This window comes from Prosopis cineraria, unplaced genomic scaffold, assembly GCF_029017545.1.
Source record: "Prosopis cineraria cultivar Desert tree isolate PC_DT_omini unplaced genomic scaffold, ASM2901754v1 PC14, whole genome shotgun sequence".
NCBI classification, from domain to species: domain Eukaryota; kingdom Viridiplantae; phylum Streptophyta; class Magnoliopsida; order Fabales; family Fabaceae; genus Prosopis; species Prosopis cineraria.
In genome coordinates this window covers 1264450-1284936 of record NW_026555345.1, presented here as the reverse complement: position 1 = coordinate 1284936, position 20487 = coordinate 1264450, and the positions used below count along the sequence as shown (strand labels likewise).

Here is a 20487-nt window from a genome sequence, read left to right as displayed (position 1 = left end):
GTGCAAGTTTTTCACGTTTTTCAACCACTACTTTCCAATTTTAAAATGGAAAGGTCTTCATAATATTGTAAACATCTAAAGGGCGCCAAATGTCGGTTATAGGCTGGATGATGGAACATAAGAGAGAAGTTCCATATCAAAATCATCTAAAAATAATCACTTTGCTAAGTTTTCTTTACAGTCTACATATGAAGAGCCCCTGCCAAAATACCTGTAGTATAATAGCATATAAATCGGCATCTCTATAGTCATAAATTTATATAATCCGCATTGCAAAAGACCTTGGCCATATCTGGAGGCAAATCACAAGGGTCCAGTGACATCTATGGAGGTAGACTCTGCTGCTCATCAAAGTGAAATTTGCTGGCATATTTTCACACTCTCCACTCCCAGCTCTAGTGACCTCAGCATCTTAGGTTTAGTCTGCTTTCGTTGGTTTACAACACTTTTGGAATAATTCCATTAGGATGAAGGCGTTATCAACTTCTAGTGACAGATTATTAAAGTTGGCGGCATAAATAGGAAGGCCGAGCAGGAACCCTAGTCTATCTAAGGTAAAAAAATCAGACAACCAAGTTGTCCTACTGCTTGGAATTTACATATACTTTTAATCCAAGGACAGATTGCTGGCTCGAATGTTTCGTTGTTGAAGACGGATACCTTTGCCCAGTCGTGACTGCAACAAGCTAAAGTCACCTGGTTTTCCACTGAAAGGGGATGCAAGTTTTGGCTGAAGCCATTTTCTCAAAATTACTCCAATAATTCTGATCTTCCCAAATGACTCATTGCCCTGGTATGGTATTCTCAGCCTCCTCAATAGCGCTGCTATTGCCTGGCCAACCCTGTCAAACCGAAACATTGCATCATCTTGGCATTGTTTTTTGAGTCAATATATTAAAGTAAAAAATTGAACATGAAAATATTATAGAGTATGCATTTAATTTATTAAGTTCACTGTTAATTATATAATATCAATCTTATAAAATTACATTGTTAATGCATAAGTACATAACCCTTTATCAGTATTTATGACATGAAATTTATCACATGAAATGTTCTTTTGAGCAGTTTTATTTCATAATCCAGTGTAAATGCACGGGAAATTGCTAGTTATAGTAAAAAAATGGAACAAGTTCAAACCAGGATGCCTTCAGGAAATTTTTAATTAGAGCTATTGTGCAATAGCTGGACATCTGTGACTGCTGTCTTGTTAAAATATGGTGGAAATCAGAACAAGAAATAGGGAACGCAGTCAAAAAAACACAGTAATTGAGGTATAAGAGAAGCTGAATATTTGGATTAATGGTGAAACAGATTGCAGGCTCTATTGCATGAAAGAAATTCAGTCAAACCAGGATGAGCAAAACACACAGGAGAAGAAAAAGGTTCTAGCACTTAAAGAATACTAGAGGTTTACACCAACAAACCAAAACTTGAGTTTTGATTTGCTCATGAAAATTTGACCATAGACTTAAATTCATATAAAGATATTTGGAAGATATTCATTGCACAAATTCTTGTCACCATATACAATAAGCTATAAAACATGAACACTTAAAAAAAGAAGCAGCATATGAAAACTGGACCAGCTAGTTCAATCGGTGAACCGGCCATGTAACTGGTCCTGAAATCTGAATGAACCAGCTAAGTAACCAACCAGTGCAGCCCAGTTGATTCAGTTTTACTGGCCAACCCGGTGGGCTAACCAGTTCCACCAGGTTAGTTAAAAAAAGATTAAAAAACACAGGAAAAAAAAGGAAAAAATTCAGATGAAGAAGACTGCAGAAGAGAGAAGAGCACAAAGAAGCATATCAATAGAAGAACAAAGAGGAAAAAGAGGAGAATTTGTATGTCTGAGACGTGTTAACAACACTGGTATTAGACGTGAAGCTAGCATATCAACTGGGTTAGTTTTACTTCAATTATATTAACACATTTTGCCATTTTAATCTTGTTATTATTTTAAAAAAAATTGTATAGTATGGACCAATTCAACCTCTAACCCTTGAATCAATGCCATCTCCAGTTTATTAACCAATCCATTGTTTAAAACCTTGGCCACATGAATGTCTGACATGTGTCAACAACACTTGTAGGTGAAGCAAGAATACACATAACTACAGACATTGAAAATTTGTCATGTTTCCCTGCCCTTGGCAACATCTTTGCTTCTTGGACAGTAGGTGATAAGTGATCAGTAAGGTGGACATGACAAAGACAAAGCCTAGACGATGGCTGACATGAACTTTCACATGTTGAATATCTAGGATATCAGCCTAGATATGATTGATGATTTTTTCTTCAGCTTTTTATATATAAACTGACGATAATTGATAATATTTAGTGGGAACTTCTAGAGCAACAGATTTGGTCAGTAGCTCATACTTGCATGCTTGAACAAAATGGCCTGTTGCAGATGCAAGGCACCAACATTGAAAGTAGAATGAAATTCTAGTGAGAGTGAAATTGTAATAGAGAACTCTCACCTTCCTGAAACATTAACAAATTTCTCCCCCTTGGAAGTTGCAACTTTTGTTTTCTCTACAGGCAATAAGATGATTAAGTTGGGTAACCTTGTGCCTGCAAAAGATTACAAACAGAGAATGAGGAAAGCAGGTGGTCATTTCAGTATATGATGCAAAAGATTCATCCACTGCATGTCCTGTGTTAGTTTGTAACAACATAGCTTGGAAACTATCAGTGACTAGTAAAATTTATTTAAAGAAAGATTATTAAGAAAAATAAAATCACGAAATAGCATGTCAAGAGGTGAAGTGGAGAACCAAAAGTAATAAACATAAATTATCAATAAGTGATTAATAAATAGACGATGCTGATGACAGATGCTTGGTGCTTTCTAAACCTCTAACAACAATTAAAAATGCTTTTGAAACAAATATCTCTACAAGACACTGGACTGCAGAGATCTGAAAAAATGAATCCTTCTCTACAGAAGAAATCGATAGTTCCAAGAATAATGCCAGACATAAATCCTCATAAAGAAGGAAGATGTAGCAATAAAAATATAAAGGGTTCATGTAACATCTTGGGTTTTTAATTCCTGGATTATATAAATTAACCAAGGACAATTGGGCAAAATTGAGTATTTAAGGAGTTTAATAATAGTTATGGAGGGCTAATGGGCCTAATTGTATTGAATACAACCTTTGGATTGGGTCCGAAAGTATTTTGGGCCACATGGGCCCAAAATGGGAGAGCACACTGGTCCAAGCCCTTTCTATGCCATCCATTGTGGCAGAGACACCATGTGCCATGGCAGAAGGTCGAAATTTTTGAATATCAACTTTTATGCGCAGCTGAAAACAGAAAGAAAGGGAAGAGAGAAATAGAGAAGGTGACAAGAGAATCTTGGAGTCTCCTAGGGCATCACATTCTGGGCACTTTAAAGGTGTTTTAGGCTTGCTCTCACCTAGGTATGTCTTTCCTATCCCTCCCTCTTCCTTCTACACGATTTTAGGTTAGGTTTTGGAGTTAGGAGAGCATGATTTTCAGACCTAGGGCTATGGATCTGAACTCAATGGTTTTAATGAAACTAGTGAGAGTTATTTAACACTTCCATATGTAGTTTTGAGGATTTTAAAAGGTTATAAGTTTGGATCTAGAGTTTTGGACAAACCCTAGCCACTTTGAGTGAGATTTTAAGTTGCTAGGTCTTATATATTAGTCATTACTTAAGCTAATGGGAGTTAAATGGAGTTTATAGGAATTAATAAACTCATTGGTTGTGAAGTTAAGCTTGTGGTTGAGAAATTGGATTGTTAAAGCGTGAGTTTAGGAGTTGAAATTGGCATTTAAGTGGATTATTAGTGAAGATGTTTGTTGCTAATTGTAGATTAATATTGTTACATAATTTTGAGCTCAATCCTAGCTCAAGAAGCAAATGGTGTTAGGAGTAACCTTTGAATTCTCAAAGATTTGAGGTAATAGGGGAATTATTTATCTTGCTAGTAATTGTTAGATTAGATTAGGCGTATGCAAACATGCTTCATATGTTTTATATTCAAATGAACTCACTTATTGTTTTATAACTCCTACGCAAGTGTGGTTTGTCTTATATAAATGTGAAAGATTTCTTATAGAAAAGCTATATGTTATGATTGAATAAGAATTTGTGATGACATTTATCTTTAAAATGAGAGATTTGTATACATTGAATATTAGTTGAGAATGTGATAGTACATGTTAGTTTGTGATGGTTTAACTATGCATGACATATGAGTATGCTTGGTGATGCCTTGTGCATGGTTGCTTGATCATACATTAGGCAAGAGGATGCCTTAGGAGGTGTAGCACTTTATTTTCCACGTGGAATTATCTAACCAACGCTATGGGTGGCTCCAGTGTTTTGGTTCTAGGGTTAGGTCTTCCTGAATCTCGCCTAAAAATGTATAAACGTAGGTTGCTTAAACCCTATCCTTAACCTCACCCTGGACTAGGTGAAAGGTGGAACACGCGACACATTTATAGTCCAACAGTGAGTATAGCACCTTTGGCTAGGTGGCTCTTCATGATTAGTGAGCTTAGGCTAATCCATTCACACAGACTCAATCCTACTGAATTGTCAGCCCACAGATTCAGTCAATATTATATAGAGGGAATAAGGAGTTCTTGATGATATGTTTGTAACATCATGTGATGTAATGTAATACTATGATATTTTGTGACTTGATATTGCACTAAATTTTGGAATAATTTCTTTTTAGCCCACTTGCATGCCTTAATTGGTTTAATTTGCATGTGCATAATTTAGAGTTTTCCTTTACTTATTGAATAGTTTTATTCACCACTATTCTACATATTACAGGTTCTAGCTCTAGGAAACCTAACGAGAAAGCACCTGAGGCATAGGAATCTGCAATTCCTACTATATGCCTCTACCTCTTGGTTTTATATGTGTAATTTATGATGATTGATTACCAACTAGGACAATTTTTTGGTTTACTTGCACCAATGCATATTATTTGTGATGATTGTTTGCATTTAGTGCCCATCATCGTTGTATGTACTGTTAATGTTATACAAGGTATAAATACTAATGCAAGTAGATTTATGGTTATTTTGGATTGTTGTATAATTGATAAATTATGAGATTATCCTATTTTGGCTCCCCTATGGTTTTTGTTAAAATCAAGATTGAGGGGTGAAAATGAGATGGATGATGATTATCTATGTTGCGATACATTATACAGGTTGTCCTGAGTCCTGGAAACTTGGTTTAAATGGTTGCTTAGGCTTTTGGCACATAGTTTGGGTTTTGGACACTATGAGTGTCCAACTCTTGCATGTGATGCAATTTTGAAATGATACCAGTGACATTAGTTAGTGATATTGGTTAGTTCACTGAATAAGTTTTTTATAAATACCTAGATCAACACAATCAAATGTTGGATGGAAGCCCGGGGGCATTGGAAGTTCGCCTCCAGTGCTAGGCATTTGACAGCAAAAAATGTTGTCATCTCTGTGCAGTGCACACGGCACAAAAGGGGTTTCACTGCGACGGACTGAGGTGAGCAATGGCAGACACCCCAGAATTTTGTGACAAGAAGTTTTTAGCCTTTTTTACTTATGTTTTCCAACCCAAAGGGTATCCCATACTTCCAAATGTTTTTAAGCTCTGATTTGTGACTAAGTGGGCCTTATTATGCTTGAAATATATTAATGACTTGGGATCCCAATGATTTGATTATTTGTTTTGATTGTTTAGAACAGGTTTAAATCTTTTCTAATATACTACTAGCTTTTCAAAATGGTTTTAACCTTATCTACCATGGTGGGAACTATTCTACCATAGTCGGAACTATTGTTGGTTGTATACTTAAAGTTATAGAATTTTATGTTTAAATTCTTTTAATCATAGCAGACCTTTAAACCAGGTCTTCTCTTTGTCTATTATGATTTTAACTGCAGTTAATTCTTTTCTACCATGGTAAGGTGGCTAAGGTGGTTAACTCAATTACCATGGTAGCGTATAATATTATTGTTAAGTTGTGGAGGTAATTAGGCAATATTACAGTTTGTTTTCATAAACACAATAAATCATATCCCCATCAGCATCATTATCCTTACCACATCTTCCTTACCAAAGAACTATTTGAATAGTAAAAGTAAATATTATTGACTTAAGAACAAGAAGGAATGAAAGAAGCTCAATGACATATTAATATTCCCTTTACAATTTAGAATTTCTTTTGATAGATAGTATGAATCAAAAGTCAAAAGACAAGATGAAATTATCTTTAAGAAAACTCTTCAGCTGCTTCAACTTCCTAAGTTTTTCCATTAATTTGAAACTAAAACCGTCAATCAATTCCACACAAGAATCAGAAACAAAAACAGATGGAAAAATGACACAAGGAAACATCATTTTATGAAGGAAAACTTTATCATTGAGAAACTCCAATACTCAATAGTGATGCTATGATATTAAAATAGAACATATTACCTGCTGCAAGACGATGCTTGAGACCCTTCAAAACAGTTAACAGGTATACCTGGTAAAATTTAAGTGATTTTAGGTAGGTTGATTTAAAAATTTTGGCATCATGTATCTGCATGCACCCACATGTTCACATTTGCATATCTTTGTGTGAGCATTTGTTATGCATACAAAAGACATGCTACTACTTAAGAAGTCATTATCAAATTTATTAAGATTAGTAAATTAATATCAACAACAACAACAAGCCTTATCCCACTAGGTGGGGTCGGCTAGTAAATTAATATCATGGAGAAAAAAAGTAGATATGTCTTTCTCAAAAACCATAAAATGAGGTGACTATGAGATAAAACTTAAGGATACAGCACGGGGCATACAATCACAGAACATTTGCTTGAACTACAAGTGAATTGGCACCAATGTATGTAAGTAGAGAACGACTAGGGCTATTGGAATGGTCAACTACCACTTATGTCTCTCCAATAGATACAGTGATGAATATAAAAGGTAAAAATAATCCTCCTGCACATAAAAATGCATTTATCTTATGCATAATCATATTTAAAATGATTCTGGTATAATTTTATTAGATATATTTTTTTTATTAAAAATGCAAACTTCTATACAACAGCCACTGCCATTGCACCAGTATTTAGAAAGAAAAGCTCACCTCAGCAGTAAAATTGTGCAATTCCTTTAAATCCACAACAATGGGATTCACTTTAAAAGATGCAAATGGAACAATTCCAAGAGAAGCAGCTTCCTACAAAATGATTGCAGCATCATCCAATGGTCCAACTGATGTTTACAATACTTAAGAGCAAGGATGTGTGTAGAACTAGAAACTTCAGCTTGCTACTGACCTCAAGTAGTGAAAAAGCACGAGGATCATATTCACCAAAGCCATCAATCAATGAACAGAGGTTTGAGCTTTTTGAAGTTTCAGCACTTACTCCCAGGTTCTCAATAAGACTATTTTTCAAAGAGGGATCATAAGGGAGACGCAGGCATCCAAAAATTTGTGACAGAATTTCACTCGTAGGCACTATACCATCTCTAATGATCTCACGATAGACCATCAAGGCCAGGGATGTCCTAAGAGCAGGAATCCAAATAAATTAATGAAGAAAATCATCTAGAAGAGTAGCCTTAGATAATTAATAGTCATAATGAAAAAGGCATCTAATCATAGCAGGCAAAAATGTATACTTTTCTCACTAAAGAGGAAGTACATAAATTTGAAAAGATGATAATGTCAAAACCAAATAAGTGAATGTGAGAATGTGAGACCTTCAGGATCCAAACTAGTATTCTTACATGAACTTAGAAATGATATTATCTATCTTACTTCATTACTAGTTATGACAGAGAATCAGGTTTAACAGGGAAAAAATTGAAGACTTAAGGGATGAATACCACTTATTATTAACATGTGGTTGTCTTGGGTCAAAAGATGGTTCACCAACATTGCAAGCCCTCTCATATCTCCTCAAGCACATCCCTTTCAAAGACATCAAAGTTCAATCAGAATATGTAAATGGAGGAATTCTCTATGCTAATTACATGTATAGCTTTGAGATGAAAAATAACCAGAGTCCATAGAGATCTAAGGGCTAAACCCATGAATAACAAATTGTGAGCCACACAGATCATGACTTGAATGTTAGATAACATTTATCAATAATTCATAAATAGAATATTCATTTAAAAATAATGGGGAGGGATGAGAGTTCATCATGACTTCTGAATCTTCCTTCATTACCAGTTCTCTCAATCTGGCAGACTAGGTCTAGATCCAAGAAGTAGCTTCGTCAATTTTACGTACAACAGCAATTTTGGTTTCTTTGCTTTTGGCCTTCATCAATATGTAGATGGACTAAATGAACAACTCTTCAGAAAAAATTCTCTAGCCATCTTTTAATTATAAATCTTCCCTAGAAGTAACGATGATAATCTTTCAGCTAAAATTAAAAGGTGGACTAAGGATCTAATTTTTCAGAATATAAATACCATGCCTATTACTAACGACAATTATTTCCTGATATTTCAGCATTATATTAGTTACCGGCTACTAAAGAAAGTTTTGGAATTCACAATTTCATATCAAATAAAAATATTTTTAAGATACTTTTCAGATGTCTTCAAAGAAGTAAAAAATATTGATTAAGCTGACAAAGAAAATAAAAGCCTAGAAATAAAAATTAATCAATCTCAATCGCTCACCAGTTATACATCTACACATGACAAGATTAGGGGAAACACCATCCATTTTGGCTTGAGATAGAAGCATTTGAGCTGCCTCCAGATCGTCCTTTCTACATGGAAGCAGGAAACACAGAAAATTGGTTGAAAGTCCACAAATATTAGGCAATGAAATCTTCTCAGATCACTTACTTCTCACTTGCTACGATAAGAATTGAGTATGTGATGCTGTTTGGGCATAAGCCCAATCCTTTCATTTCAAACAAAACCTCCATAGCCTTGTGAAAATGATCCCCATCACCTGTAGGGAACTCTTGCAATGTTACTTAAAATCAAGAATGTAAATCATACAGAAGTACTTCAACCATGTAAAAAAGCAGGACAGAAAAATGACTCAGCAGCTATGGAACTTTTTTTGGGATTTTGGCGGGGGGGCCAGTAAGAAGTAACCATGCTGCAGTGGTAAAGCAGAATTGTTATCAGTCATCATTTTTCTTACTAAACAAAAATCGAGTGTAGGTAAAAAATTCTTTGCAACAAAAAATATTTTTGCATTTTCCACTGCTCATGTAACTTCTCTTCATACAAAGTCACAATTATAGGAACAAAATCTGTTCTTTTTAATTTGATCTATCTTGGAAGAAGAAGATAATTCAATTCAATAAACAATGATACCTAAATGGCAGGATAGGCTTGTAATTATCTGAAAAAAATTTCCTTTTACTATGCAGTGTCATCCTTATCACAGTTGTCACTGTCAGTAAACTACAGTAAGAAATCTTAAAAACATTTCAACTTACACAGTGCGGTGATCAAAGCATTCACTGTTGAAACAGTACGTACTAATTTACGGGACTTAAGATCCTCATATAGCTCCAATGCTTTCTCCCAATTTCCAGCCTGGACATATTAGTTACACAGGTCAGTACCACATTTTTTAGCATTATGAATTCAATGCAGCATAAGAACAACCAAGAAAACAAAAAATATGTGGGAAAATGTGAATGAGGTTCAGCTTTAACTTTGAGAAAATTTGTATTCCTATGCTATTAGTTTATCAGAGTATCTTTCTCAGGGTTCTGGACTTCAGAAAGCTTAGATTCACGTTCCTTCAAATTTTATTTTCAGATTTATTCAAAAGAACAAGAAATCCTAACTGAAACCAAGCATCTTAAGTTCCACAGTAAAGATGATATCCTGTGTAGAAGGGAATGGCTGAAAAAAATAATTTCACTTATATGAGCAAATCATTATATACATGTAGCAAGAGTCTCTATCATTATGGCTCATCATCATCCCAATGATTATGCTTATCTATATGATTACATGTCTACAGTAAATGAAACAATATTTCCTAACTCTAATATCCAGGATCCATAAAAATTTAAAAAAACTAGAATACTAGAAACCCTAAGAATTATAGTCAAATCATAACTGTAACTAATCCCCAGGATCTATACATTTTTAAAGAATTAAAGCTCCCCCAATTTATGGTAGTAATAATTCAAATAAAATGAAATATTTTGTTTAATGTCCCGCAATAGAGATTCAAAATTCAAACTTTATTTTGTTGAGTTCATCAATCAAATCCACTCTACTATACCACGCATCCCTACTCTGTTTCAGTGTCCTTTACCTTCCTTGTAGCCTTGATCTAGATCTGCAAAATCCAAACTACAATGGCTTTACCACGTTTACTACTCAATCTTCTGCATGGGATGACTACAGAATTGCTTGGGGTATAACAACTCATGTTCGGTGTTTTTTCAAGTACAGGCAAACCTCAATATTTCTTAACTACAAAGGAAACCTGGAAAAAGGATACACAGACCATGATTGCAGCTGCAAGGATTCACTTTAGAGGGAAGAGACACAGTTTATTACAACAATGCAAGTGTGAAACCCATCAGATTTTATACTTTGGAATATGCTTAGCTATTTTTAAATCAATTTTACTGATTTCTTATCTTGGCATCCCATTCTATACCATGCTCAGTAGGTTATCTCTCTTAAACCAACTCAAGCAGAATATTTCCTTGACTATACATACATTGCTACAGGCTCCCATCAAAGAGCTGTATGACATTTTTCCAATATGTATTCCTTGGCTACGAGCTTCTTGTAGGACTTCAAAGGCAGCATCTAGCTTTCCAGCATGTCCAGCAACATCTATTAGTGCACTCAGAACCATCTGCATGATCAGTAAAAAATTTGAGATAAATTGATGCTATTGAGGAGAAAAATCTAACCATAAGAATCCACTCCATATACCGTCACACAAACAAAAGACATAATTATCTTCTCAAACCATAAAAGATGCAAATTATTTAGTGTCTGAAGAAGAAAATGTTAGCAAAGTACCTCATCAGGGAAAACCCCTTTCCCATTCATGTCACTGTATACACTAGATGCAAATTCCCAATCTCCGGTTTGGCTACAAGAATTGATGGCAATAGTGTAGACCTCTGGGGTTCCCTTAATACCATATTGATCTAACCACTTGTACACTTCCCGTGCTCGTTCAACCTATAGAAAGAACATTAATGTGATATGAAATAAATTACCATGAAGAAATACACAACACACATAAAAACTATAAAAAATGATAACCCAACATTAACCAGCCATTATTGTGTGCTATGGGGCAGAAAACAGAGAGAAAGAAACTGCACCTGACCAGCATTTGCACATGCCTTCATTAATGCACCTATAGTTATATGATCTGGTTCAATAGGTTGCAGTTCTGCTGCCATTTCTGCTAAAACATCAAAAGCACGATCCACTGCTCCTGACTGAGCACATGCAGCTATAAGTGCATTGAATACAACACGATCTGGCTTCAATTTCTACTGCATGCAAACATCATATAAACATGTAAATTAATTGGTATTAAAGTCAGGTGTCATGCTGCAATTTCTGCTGACAAAGAAAAGGATGTAGGGCTTAGGATGATCAACTAATATCGCTAAAGATGAATTTTCCAAAGCATCATGTTGCAACTAATGTACCTTGGACCTCATTATCCCATAAGCACCAAATGCTTTAGCAACTTGCCCAGCTCTAGCACAACCATCAATTAGTGCCCCATAGGTATGAACATTAGGTTCAATTCCAGAATTAACCATATTGTGAAATGCCTAAGTATAAGAATAAACACATTAACTAGATAAAGTGCTTAGAAAAAGATATATCACCACATTATGGTAATCAACCAAAATTTTCAAGGAAGATTTCATACTTCAAACATCTGATCAACTTTACCACTCTTGGCACATGTTGATATCAAAGTGGTATAAAGTTTGCAATCAGGTTTGAATCCAGCCCCCTGAACAAGCTGCAGAACTTGGAAAGCCCCTAATTACATACAAAATTGCAATCTCAAGAACTGAAAATAGCACGAATGTAAGAGCAACATATAAAGAACATTATACAGGGAATGTACGAGCTAAGTAAAAAAATGATGAAAAATGAACTTACCTTCTGAATATTGAGAGCTTGAACACACAGACATGAGCATATTAAATGTACTCAATTTTGGATTTGGAATAAGCTTAACGTAATCAAAAGCTTCTCTAACAGCCTTTTGTCTCTTGCAGATGTTAAAAAACTTGGCATGATAAACCTACGTCCAGTAAATTTAGTACATGAGAAACTGAAAAAGGAAGGTAATATCAAGTAACAGCTTGAAAGGTGCATATACCTTAGTCATATCTAAAATTCCCTTCATTTCCATGTCTTTAAGCAATTCAACACATTCATGTAACCTAGCAAATTCAATCAACTTTTGTATAAGCTCTTCAAGGTCAAAAACTAAAGCAAAAGAAGGTCAGAATGCACATTATCTTCATATGATAGAAACAACAGATAGAAGATAACAATATGACATCACTTCTTTGTTTAAAAGACACTTGAACAAGCAATACTCTCAGAGAAAAGCATTTGCTCTGTAGCGTTTATGTGAGGGATAAGATACTACCTTCCATCTTTTAGCAAAGAATTATATGTTCTAAGATATTGAGAATGATGATTCTTTTGATCAACATGCTCCCTGATTGAGTTGGAATTCCGGGGAAGAAGTTTGTTACTTCTCTGATCCAGATTGGTCTCTCCCATGTTGCTTAGAGATCTGCTACGTTTCCTCAAGGAATTATTTTGCTGGAGATAGCCTTCTTTATACCTCGCTCTAGGTTCCACTCCTTCAACATTCTCTAATTCAACAAACGTAGTGTAAGCCAAAATTAGCTCAAAATTTTAACCAGCCTATCTTGATATTGTAAAATTGTCTTCTCATCTATACCAGCAATGAAACAAGATGATCTTACATATTCTTTCATGGTGTTACCTGCAATTTGTAGAGAAACCTCTTCTAATGATTCTGGTCCTTTAAAAACAATATTCCCCATCGTGGATTGCAATTCATTTTTCTTCATGAAAGAAGCATGAGAAGATGACGATTTTAAATTACTCAGTGGTGACATGGATCCCGTTGAAGACATGTTTACCTGATAAAACATGTACAGTTCTTGCCTGGCAGATTCGCCAATTAGGACATTGGCACTGATGGTACCAAGTTCAATTTTTTCTTTAGCATTATCTTTCACTATTGTGAGTGCATTGTTTACATGATCCAAAGAAGTAGTATGCTCAGATTTATTTATAATTATAGGCAGCTCAGAATCAGAGAGAACGTTATCCCTTGTTTCTTCCACTTGTAGTTTAGTCATCTCTGCAGCAAAAGACAGAGGCTCAAAAGAACTTGATTGGAATTCCATGGACACACAAGATTCCTCTACAGCCTTGGACCTGTTCGAAGATGAAGCACTGTTAATGCTAGAGGTCAGAACATCAGAAGGTGACTCTAACTTCTTAGTCGCAACGGCCCCTTCTTGCACCATAGGAGATGTCCAATATGTTAGTTGGGCCTCTTTTCCCTCAAAATCATCATTTTCTTTGTCAGATTTATCCTCCAATATCCCAATTTCCTTAAGCAAGCTCTCCCCTTGAAATTCCTGAAAACAAAGAATCTGACTTTCGATGCCCTGGTTCCCAATATTACTTCCTTGCTGTGATAATGCAAATTTTGGTTGTCCCAGTATCTAAAGCAGTGTCAACGTTAGAATGGAAGAAATTATATACAATGATCCAATCACCAATATATTAATTGAATAAAATTTCAATCATTGAACACTACCAGCGCTGCCCAATCTATAGCAGTAAATGTAGTTAAGTGAAGAATTTATCAATCTCAAGTTATAAATCTGTCATAATTAACTAGGAAGGTGAGAAACTGAGAATGTATTAAGAATATAAAATTGACTAACAGTCACTATGGATAAGTTGGACGATATGTAAAAATTTCAACTATCAACACATCTCTAAATGTGTGTAACCATGACCATCGGCCAGTCTCGAAACTCATCTCAAGTACTGTTTTATACATGACAGGGAGACAAGTCTCTGCATGGCGCAAAAGGAACATTTAAAAAACGAAAGCAGAATGCCACAAGATAAATGAATATCACAAGCACGTAAGATCAATTTCAAGTAGCGTGAAGAAATCCTGTACTCAAATCCAATGCAACAAAAATTTAACAGAGAACAAATTATATATATATATATATATATATTAGGGCGCTTACCTCTCTGGGGTTCTTCTTTCTCTTGATGTAATTATAGTAGAAAAGAGAAACGGCAGATAAAGTAACTAAAGTGACGACGACGACGACGGAGTGAGAACTCAAAGATGCTTTGAAGATAAAACGAGGAGAATGGAGTTGAAGAAGCCGCAATTTCTTGCATTTATTATTTCTAAAGCTAAGACATCCGGGAGGCCTGAGATTATGAGAACAACCAAGGAACTGCGAGCGGAAGGATCGGAGATTGGAAAGAGAGAAAGCAGAAGGAGAACGTGAGGTTGAGCTCAGAGTATAGTGATTGGAAGTGAGGCTAACTTCCATGGATGAGGAAGGGAGAAAGGAAGAAGAGAAAAAGAGAGTATGTATGTGAAGGTTGAGAGGGGGCTAGCAATTTTAGCAGGAAGGAGAGGAGGGAGTGAGCTCTCTGAAACCAGAGAGAAACAAATGCTAGTGATGATGCTGATCCAAAACGTTGCTGACGTGGCGCTATTTTTGGTTTTCCGTTGGGACTATGGGCCGGATTCGTTTCAGACCATATAAAAATTTGTGGAACAATATCAGTGACTGAAGACGAGAAAACAAAATGATTACCAATTTAGAATTGATAATATTATTATAAGGTGATTTTAACTAATTAACTAAAATCAATAAATGATAATTAATTTATTAAATATATCTTAAAATTAAATTAAATTAAATTTACTTCTATTAAAAATAAAATAAATAAAATAAAAATACACTGTATATGATGAAAAGTAAAATTAAATTTATAGTATGGTAAAATTAAAAATAATAATAAATAATTATCCATGTATTTTATATTGAGAACTATAAAATCTTTTAAAATGTGCTCTAAGGAATATTTATTTAGTCAAAGACTAAAAGCAAGTTTCATTTCGCAATGGAGTGGACTAGTCAAGTTTATTGTCCAAAGAACTTTCACGATGATGTAATTCTATTTTTCTTTAAAAAAAAACATTCAGTAGTATTTTAGATTTTAGTTCTAGGCAGATATCTTGCTCAAATTTTAGTTGTTTTATATTGCATTGTAGGATTTGTTGAGATTTTATCAATTACATCAACTTTATGCTATCCGTTTATATTTATTTTTTGTCAGCAATTTATATTTATTGTTTGTCAACAAAAATTGGCTCGAGAGCGAAATTTAAACTAAAATATATATTCTAAAATATTAACATTAAAAATTAAACTAAAAGGACAAATTTATCAAAGTAATTAATTTTTTTTAATTGAACTTCGTTCCAATTTTTATAACTCGATATGCAAGAGAGTCTTGTAATTTTGCATCCAATCCCCGTCTTTGAAACACACGTGAAAGATTTTTACAACTCAACATTTAATTTTTATCAATTTGCAATCTCAACCACCCTAAATCAAGCATACACACTATTTAAAATTAAATTAAAAGTTATTTTTATTTTTAAATATTTTTTATAGTCTGTAGAGATTTTAAATTTAATTATGAATCATTTTTATCTTTGAACAGTCTTTATATGAATTACTTTTGTCCTCAACGTTAATGGGCGCATTTTATGAGTCTCATCATTTGCATTTTTTAATATTTTTATAAGGATTATAAATTATTTTTATCTTTAAACTTTTTCCTTAGAATTTATAAATGTTCTGAATTTAATTTTAAATCATTTTTTGTTTTTGAACATTTTAAATTATATTTTTGATAATAAAATATTACTTGTGAGTTTCAATCTTCTCTTTCCTCTCCCTCTCTCTCCTCCCCCACATTTTTTCTTCTCCATTCTTCTAGTCTTCTTCTCCACGCTTTGCAATAAAATTATTAATTTGAACTAAACTCAAATAAATTCAAAGAGTTAGGATTAAGCTTCGTAAAATAATTATTTTTAATGTTCAAACCTATTTGTGCTTACTTAAATAAAAATTTATTTTATATATATGATATATTAAATATTAATTAATTATATAATTTATATTACTAATAGGCCATAAATTAAAAAAAAATTAATATATGATATAGAAATTTTAATCCATTTTATTTAATTAAAATTTATGGTCCCTTAGTAAAATAAATTAAATGACTAATTAATATTTAATATATGATTAATATTATGTCATAAAAAATTTTCATTCAAATATTTGGATCAAGTTCGAATTCAATCTAGCTTAACCTGAATTTTGTCAAGCCCATTTGGGCTGGTTCTAATTGGCCCAAACATTTAAAATAATTATTCTACTAAGTCCAGCCATAACTTTTTTTAAATTTGTTTAGACTTGTACAAAATTACTTGTTTTACTACAAAGTGTGGAGAAGAAAATTGGGGCAACGGATGAAAGAGAAAGTGGGGAGGAGAGAAAGGGGAGGGAAAGAAGATTGAGACTTATATGTAATATTTTATTATAAAAATTATAATTTAAAATATTTAGGAATAAAAATGACTTAAAATTGAGTTTAAAATATCTACAGGCTTTAAGGGAAAAGTTCAAGAGCAAAAATAATCTTTAACCATTGTAAAAAAAATTAAAAATGCAAATAATAGGACCCACATAACAATGATTGAATATGTTAATGTCAAAAATAAAAATGACTCACATGATGGCCATTTAAGAATAGAAACGATCTATAATTAAATTCAAGGTCTCCACGAACTTTAAAAGAAAAGTTAAAAAACAAAAATAATCTTTTAACTTTTAAAAATTTTCAAAAACCCACCAACATAAAAATAATATAATATTTTTTTAGTAGAATTAAGCTAGTTGTCATTATTCTCCCATTTAATAATCAACATGCACCAAACAACTTGAAATATGTGAAGACATTACCTACTAAAATCAGCGTGTCAACAACAATTATGAATTACAATTATCCTTCCAACTCCCAGACAAGTGCAATTCTAACACGTCGTCGATATCATTTTTAAAAACTTCTTAGATGGATATTTGCTGAAACAAGATGTATCAGACTTGACGTGGATAATTGTGAGAGTGGTGAAGTGGCTTGTGAGAGTTTCATAGATAGCCGGAAAGTTAATGGTAATCATGTTTTTATAGATTTCAACACTGGTACAAATTGACTGGCTTATCACGGTCGCGATCATGATCTTCAAATAGCATATCTTCTTAGTCCTTAGGTTTCTTGCTAGGCTCCTACCATTTTCATTGGCTATTTGGGCACATTATTACCACATTGGCACATTCTTTCCTTCAATACAAGCAACGTCCTGCTGGCGAAAAGTTACTGCAGCACAGATTTTGACAAGGCGTGATGGAAGATGGAGGATCTTCCGCATGTGAAATTGTGAACCCTGCGTCGAGTGAACTAGGGACATTAAAGGCCGAGATTCCTGGCCCATTAAGATATGCAAGCCCAAAATTCGAAAAATAAGCGGATTTTGGCCAGTTAATATGTGCCACCAAAGGCCCAGGACAGCTATATGTTACTCTAGGACCCGGACACTAACCTTTGATTTAGATGGAGGAAAAATTAGAGTGAAGAATACTAGGAGAGAACATATCAACAGTTTTCTTTTCCTTTTATTTTTCTTCATATTTTCTTTTTCATCCAAACCAAGCATAAAAAACACTGTTTAAAACATTGTCAGAACACATTTGAGTATGTATCAAGGATGACATTAAATCTAAAGCGATTGAGACTGAGAAGGGATTAGCTTAGAGATGGTCTATAGTTACTCAAATCTAATCTAATTTTCTTTGTCTTTCTTCTCCAGTTTATTATGATTTGTTGGCACCATTAAATGGATCTATTGGTCCTAACTCCTAATCCTCATTCTTCCCACCTGCTTTGTCCCTTTTCTTCTTGGGCATCCCATTCGGTCCTTTTCGTTTTTTCAATCACACTAAAATATGCTAGAAGATATTACCCAAAAATAATAATAATATGCTAGAAGATACTGATTCTCATATGAGTCTTCTTTCTCACTCCTATTATTAAAAAATATAAGATATTTTAAAATAAGTCACCTCCTTAATAAATTAGTTAATTATCTTTAAACTTATATTATTTTTTATATTTATTTTTATTTAATAGGATATCTCACTTAAAAGTGAATGATTGATTAGTTTATTAACTAAGGGTATTTTTAAAAAAAATCATTAATTACACCTCAAAATACTAAAAATATTTTTATATTTATTAATATTTAATCATTCAAAAAATGTCTTTCCTTTTTTAATGAAAGAAATATTTATAAAATATATTATTGACTTTTTATCACAAAATTTTCCACTTATTCACATTAGATATTAGTGAAAAAATATATTATTGAAATACGTTATATATCTAAAGGGATAAAGTTAAAATCTCAACAAATTTTTAACGATAGATGGTAAATTTTAAAATTTTATTGAAAAATTGATCTTTTAGTCCTCCAAATTTTAATTCACTTGTAATTCAGTTTCTCAACTATGACTTGCCTATATCAGTTTCTGAACTTTTGAATCACTTACAAATTAGTCCCTGAATTTTTATTAATTTTTGTTCATGTTACCTTAAATTTCACATCAATGAGTAAGAGGATGGTATATTAGAATAATATATGAGCATTTTTTATCTCTCTTATTTGATAAAAAAATTAAAAAAATAAAAAATAAAGACCAAATTATTGGTAAATCAAAAGTTGAGGGATTGAGTCGCAACGAGTTATAGTTGAAAGATTGAGTCGCAGCGAGTCATAATTGAGGGATTAAATTATAAGTGAGTTAAAAATTAAAAAATTAAAAGATTAATTTTTTTAATTTTATTTGAGTGCAATTATATATATTGGAAGTAAATTAAATAATGAAGACGACCAAGATCCAAGTGTGACCCTTTACCCATTCATGGAGCCACAAACATCCACCGGGTTGGACCAAAATCAACCGACCCACTAACATCGGGACGACAAAAATATCCGTTAAGGACCACCACCTTCAGATAATCTAATCATTTCCCCCGCAAATTTTGAACAACGTTTATCGAATTTGTGTCAATAATCTAATGTGAAATAAAGTTCAAGTTTATGCAGAGTTGCACCATTTACCAACCATAAATATTTGTGGCTTCTTTATGTTTTATGCATGCGAGCAGGATTCACAGTCGCTCTTACAATTCAATTATATCGCCCTATTATAATGTTTTAATTCACTTTATTACCTTTTATAGTTTGAATATTCAAAAAGTAGAACGCATGGTTCACCAGCTTTTTAATACCCACATGATGTGATTGGATGGCCAGCATAGGAGCTAAATATGCTAGGTCGGTCCGACAAAATATAGTTGAAACGGTCATTGTATATTTTTTTTTGGGGGGGGGGGGGACAAGTAAAAACTTATCAAACCAACGAATCAATAATCATATCACTTTGACATTCCAACATCAAAATGCAAAATGCATAGCAAGTTATGCGAGTATCCGCACATAATGTAACTCTGGTGCCATGGGTCTCACATCCACTATATCAGCATATAACGCAAAAGCCAACCTCGTGTGGATAATAAATAATATTCTCAAACTCTAGGAAACACACGCCTATATTCTGAATTATAACGATTGATTTACTATAAATGGACGGACGGGGATAACATAACTATGCTCAAGTAATGACTGCTAGCATATTTATCCAAAAAAAAAAAAAAGCGTAATGACTAGTATAGTCCGTACTGTTTTTCCCCCTTTCTTGATTTTTTTTTTTTGGGGGGGGGGGGGGATATTGGATTGGAGGGCTTTGGTATGCGTAGGGAGTGACGAAATCTTGGGTCAGAAATGTGAATTGATTTTGAGTCGCCAGCTGTAATACTAATCGATACAAGGCCGCTATTGTAGTACGAGCTTTTGGGGAATAGAGGGTGGCTACTTCTGATTGAAAAATTTTCCCTTTACACCGCCATTGGCTGACTTGAGAAAATATGAATGGAAGAGGATGAGATGAGAGAAAATCGAGGGAATAGGAAAGAGGAGGAGATTTTGGACGTATTTGGCAATCCATTTTTAAAATAACTTTTTATTCTAAAAAAAAAATTTGATAACATAGTTTTAAAAGGTGTTATGAATAAAAAAAATATTATTTTAAAAATAAAAAAACAGAACATCTTTTAAATATTCTGAAATTTTTATTTTAAAGGATAGGAAAATATAATAAAAACAATTATTTTTATTTTTTATTCATAAAACATGTTTTACAAACATCAATTCTCAAAAC

At 33.4% G+C, this 20487-nt stretch overlaps 1 protein-coding gene across 1 annotated transcript; it reads right to left on the bottom strand.

Annotated features, from left to right (window-relative positions):
* Positions 1-134: 134 nt before the first annotated feature.
* LOC129293389 (pentatricopeptide repeat-containing protein MRL1, chloroplastic) lies at positions 135-14729 on the bottom strand. Its single transcript, XM_054931323.1, has 19 exons — positions 14299-14729; positions 13002-13755; positions 12636-12867; positions 12360-12423; positions 12137-12281; positions 11898-12013; positions 11668-11796; positions 11332-11505; positions 11021-11185; positions 10710-10850; positions 9460-9559; positions 8852-8960; positions 8681-8772; positions 7874-7958; positions 7321-7552; positions 7128-7220; positions 6464-6512; positions 2487-2580; positions 135-842 (listed from the first exon to the last, which is right to left on the bottom strand). Exons 1-19 carry the CDS (start codon positions 14614-14616, stop codon positions 608-610), a joined length of 3327 nt encoding a protein of 1108 aa, XP_054787298.1. The 5' UTR covers positions 14617-14729; the 3' UTR covers positions 135-607.
* Between the last annotated feature and the right edge of the window lie 5758 nt (positions 14730-20487).

Bases quoted from the DNA above. Each gene is read 5' to 3' on its own strand.
- LOC129293389 (XM_054931323.1), bottom strand. From the start codon at position 14,616: ATGGAAGTTAGCCTCACTTCCAATCACTATACTCTGAGCTCAACCTCA. The intron at 2,581-6,463 runs GTAATATGTTCT...AATCTTTTGCAG, and splicing joins CAAGCATCGTCTTGCAGCAG to GCACAAGGTTACCCAACTTA. The intron at 843-2,486 runs GTGAGAGTTCTC...TCGGTTTGACAG, and splicing joins TTTGTTAATGTTTCAGGAAG to GGTTGGCCAGGCAATAGCAG.